This window comes from Pseudomyrmex gracilis, unplaced genomic scaffold (genome assembly GCF_002006095.1).
Source record: "Pseudomyrmex gracilis isolate BER0280 unplaced genomic scaffold, ASM200609v1 scaffold_5005, whole genome shotgun sequence".
In the NCBI taxonomy this organism is placed as follows: domain Eukaryota; kingdom Metazoa; phylum Arthropoda; class Insecta; order Hymenoptera; family Formicidae; genus Pseudomyrmex; species Pseudomyrmex gracilis.
In genome coordinates this window covers 1-2,416 of record NW_018025589.1, presented here as the reverse complement: position 1 = coordinate 2,416, position 2,416 = coordinate 1, and the positions used below count along the sequence as shown (strand labels likewise).

The following is a 2,416-nucleotide window of genomic DNA, read 5'->3' as shown; positions in this document are numbered from 1 at the left end:
AAGTAAAAGAAAAATTGTGTAAAAAGGTGATTATGGTAGTATATCACTCACCAAGCGCATCGCATGGTGACTTTATGAGATTTCTGGAAGATATAGTAGAGGAGTTAACAATAAAAGAAGAATGTATAGTAATTGTTGACTTTAATATAGATCTTATGTTAGATTCCTTTTATGCGAAGAAGCTGCAAACGACAATGCTGAGCTTAGGTATGAAACAATACGTTAATAAACCGACAAGAATCTCACAAAAGACAGTCAGACAATCATTGATTTAATTTTCGTTAATAATGATAGTTTAGAAGTACAGGTAGTTTATGAACCTAAAATTACGGATCACGCATGGCTTCAAGTTAAATTTAGTGCTACTAGAAGTGAAAATAACTATAGAGAATTTGATGAGCGTTAGAAGCTTTAAGGAATTTTATGTAAGTGAATTTATCAGGTTAGTGGCAAATAAATTGCGTAACAAACAAGATATGGATGTCAGTATGAGAGCGACAAAGCTAGTTGACAGNATAGTAGAAGCGTTAGATGTAGTGGCGTCGATAAGAAAGTTTAGAATTCCAAAGGTATGGGAAGGGAAATAGTGGTTCTCAGATGAAATAAGAGAAGCAGCTGATAGAAGGAATAAAGCATACAAGAAAGCGATTTATAAAAATAGTGAACAAAATTGGTTGCAATTTAAAACTGAAAGGAATACAGTTGTAAAATTAATTAGAGATAAAGAACGAGAGTATTATGAAAATATGATACATCTCAACAAGGAAAATTCTACGACTATGTGGAAAACCTTGAAAGAAATAATTAAAGGTGAGCCAGTAGGAACAAAGATAGTAGAAAGTATAGATTTTGAAATCTTAGATAATATTGATGAGCCGAATGTAGCCGATAAGTTTAATTTATATTACGTAAAGTAACTATTAATAATATAGTTCAATCTATAAATGTAGATAGGTCCAGCGGTACAAATAAAAAAATTATCTATGTTATCGAGAACAAAGGAAGTATGGAAAGTTTCGAGATAATAGGGGTAGACAAGTTAGAGAAAATTGTTATGAGTTTGCCAAAAAAGAAAGTTACAGATGAGGGCATAACTAGTGATGTAATAAAAGCAGCTTTCTGCGTAATAAAAGAGGAGTTTGCAAATGTAATAAATAGTTCTTTGAGAGTTAGTTGCTGTCCAGAAGGATGGAAAACTTAGACGATAGTGCCGATACCAAAAATAGATAAAGCGAGAAAAGCGAGTGAATACAGACCTATTAATATATTACCAGTATTTGAGAAAATGTTAGAATTAGTAGTAAAAGAACAACTTGAAATGTATCTAGAAAGTAATGCTATTATTACAGAGCATCAGTCGGAGTTCAGAAAACAGTATTCGTACAAAACAGCGATTCAAACTGTCATTGACGAATGGAAACTAGTAGTAAGTGAGGGGCAAATAGTGGGAGTAATTTTCATAGACCTTAAAAGAGCGTTCGAGACAATAGATAGAGAAAGATTATTAGGAAAATTGTATCAGTATAGAATTAGAAGAGTGGTTTTAGAGTGGCTTAAATCGTATCTAAGTAATAGAAAACACAGCAAGTGCGATTTAATCATAAGTCGTCTAGATTACTAAAAACAGAATATGGAGTACCACAGGGATCAGTATTGGGACCTTTGTTATTTATAGTATATATAAACGATATAATCAAAATCTGTCCAGAAAGATGCAGTATAAAAATGTTCGCTGATGACACCTTAATATACGTTAGTGGAGAAAGTAGCACGGATTTAGAGAGTAAAATGAATACAGCATTTAATGTAGTCGAACAGTGGATAAATATAAACAAGCTAAAAATGAATGCGGGAAAAACAAAATTTATGATAGTTAGAAGTATACGAAAAGAATTGAGAGGTAATATTACACTAAAATGCCTGGACGGTATTATGAAATATCTAGGTATAATTATTGATGACAAACTAAGATTTAAAGCTCATTGTGATTATATGCTAAAGAAAATAGGTAAAAAAACGAGTTTCTTAAATAGAATAGGCAACTTTATATCAGCGTACACTAGATGTATTATATACAAGACAATCATAGCGCCGCACTTTGAGTATTGCGCAACGCTATTACTAGATATGGGTGAAACACAACTAAGTCAGTTGCAGATAGCACAAAATCGGGCTATGAGAGTAATATTACAGTGTGATAGGTATACCAAAGTAGAATGTGTGCGGGATGCACTGCAATTTATGTCTATAAAACAAAGGTTGTATTATAATGTTTGTACATTTATTTTTAAGATCTTAAGAAATTTGTTACCATTAAGAAATAGGTTAGAAATAATAGAAAGTGAAAGAGAAACGAGGCAAATTGGAGACATTAAAATAAAATTCAGAAAAACAAAGAGCGCACAAAAAAGTATGT

The 2,416-nt window shown here is 31.8% G+C and overlaps 1 protein-coding gene across 1 annotated transcript; it reads left to right on the top strand.

The window, feature by feature from the left end:
- Window positions 1-32: 32 nt before the first annotated feature.
- LOC109863444 lies at window positions 33-2,008 on the top strand (the record flags this gene model as incomplete). The annotated part of the gene is made up of 6 exons (XM_020443714.1): window positions 33-254; window positions 351-569; window positions 765-840; window positions 951-1,102; window positions 1,202-1,568; window positions 1,709-2,008. Coding segments are annotated over exons 1-6 (1,336 nt in total), but the record flags the coding sequence as incomplete, so codon positions are not given.
- Window positions 2,009-2,416: the final 408 nt, after the last annotated feature.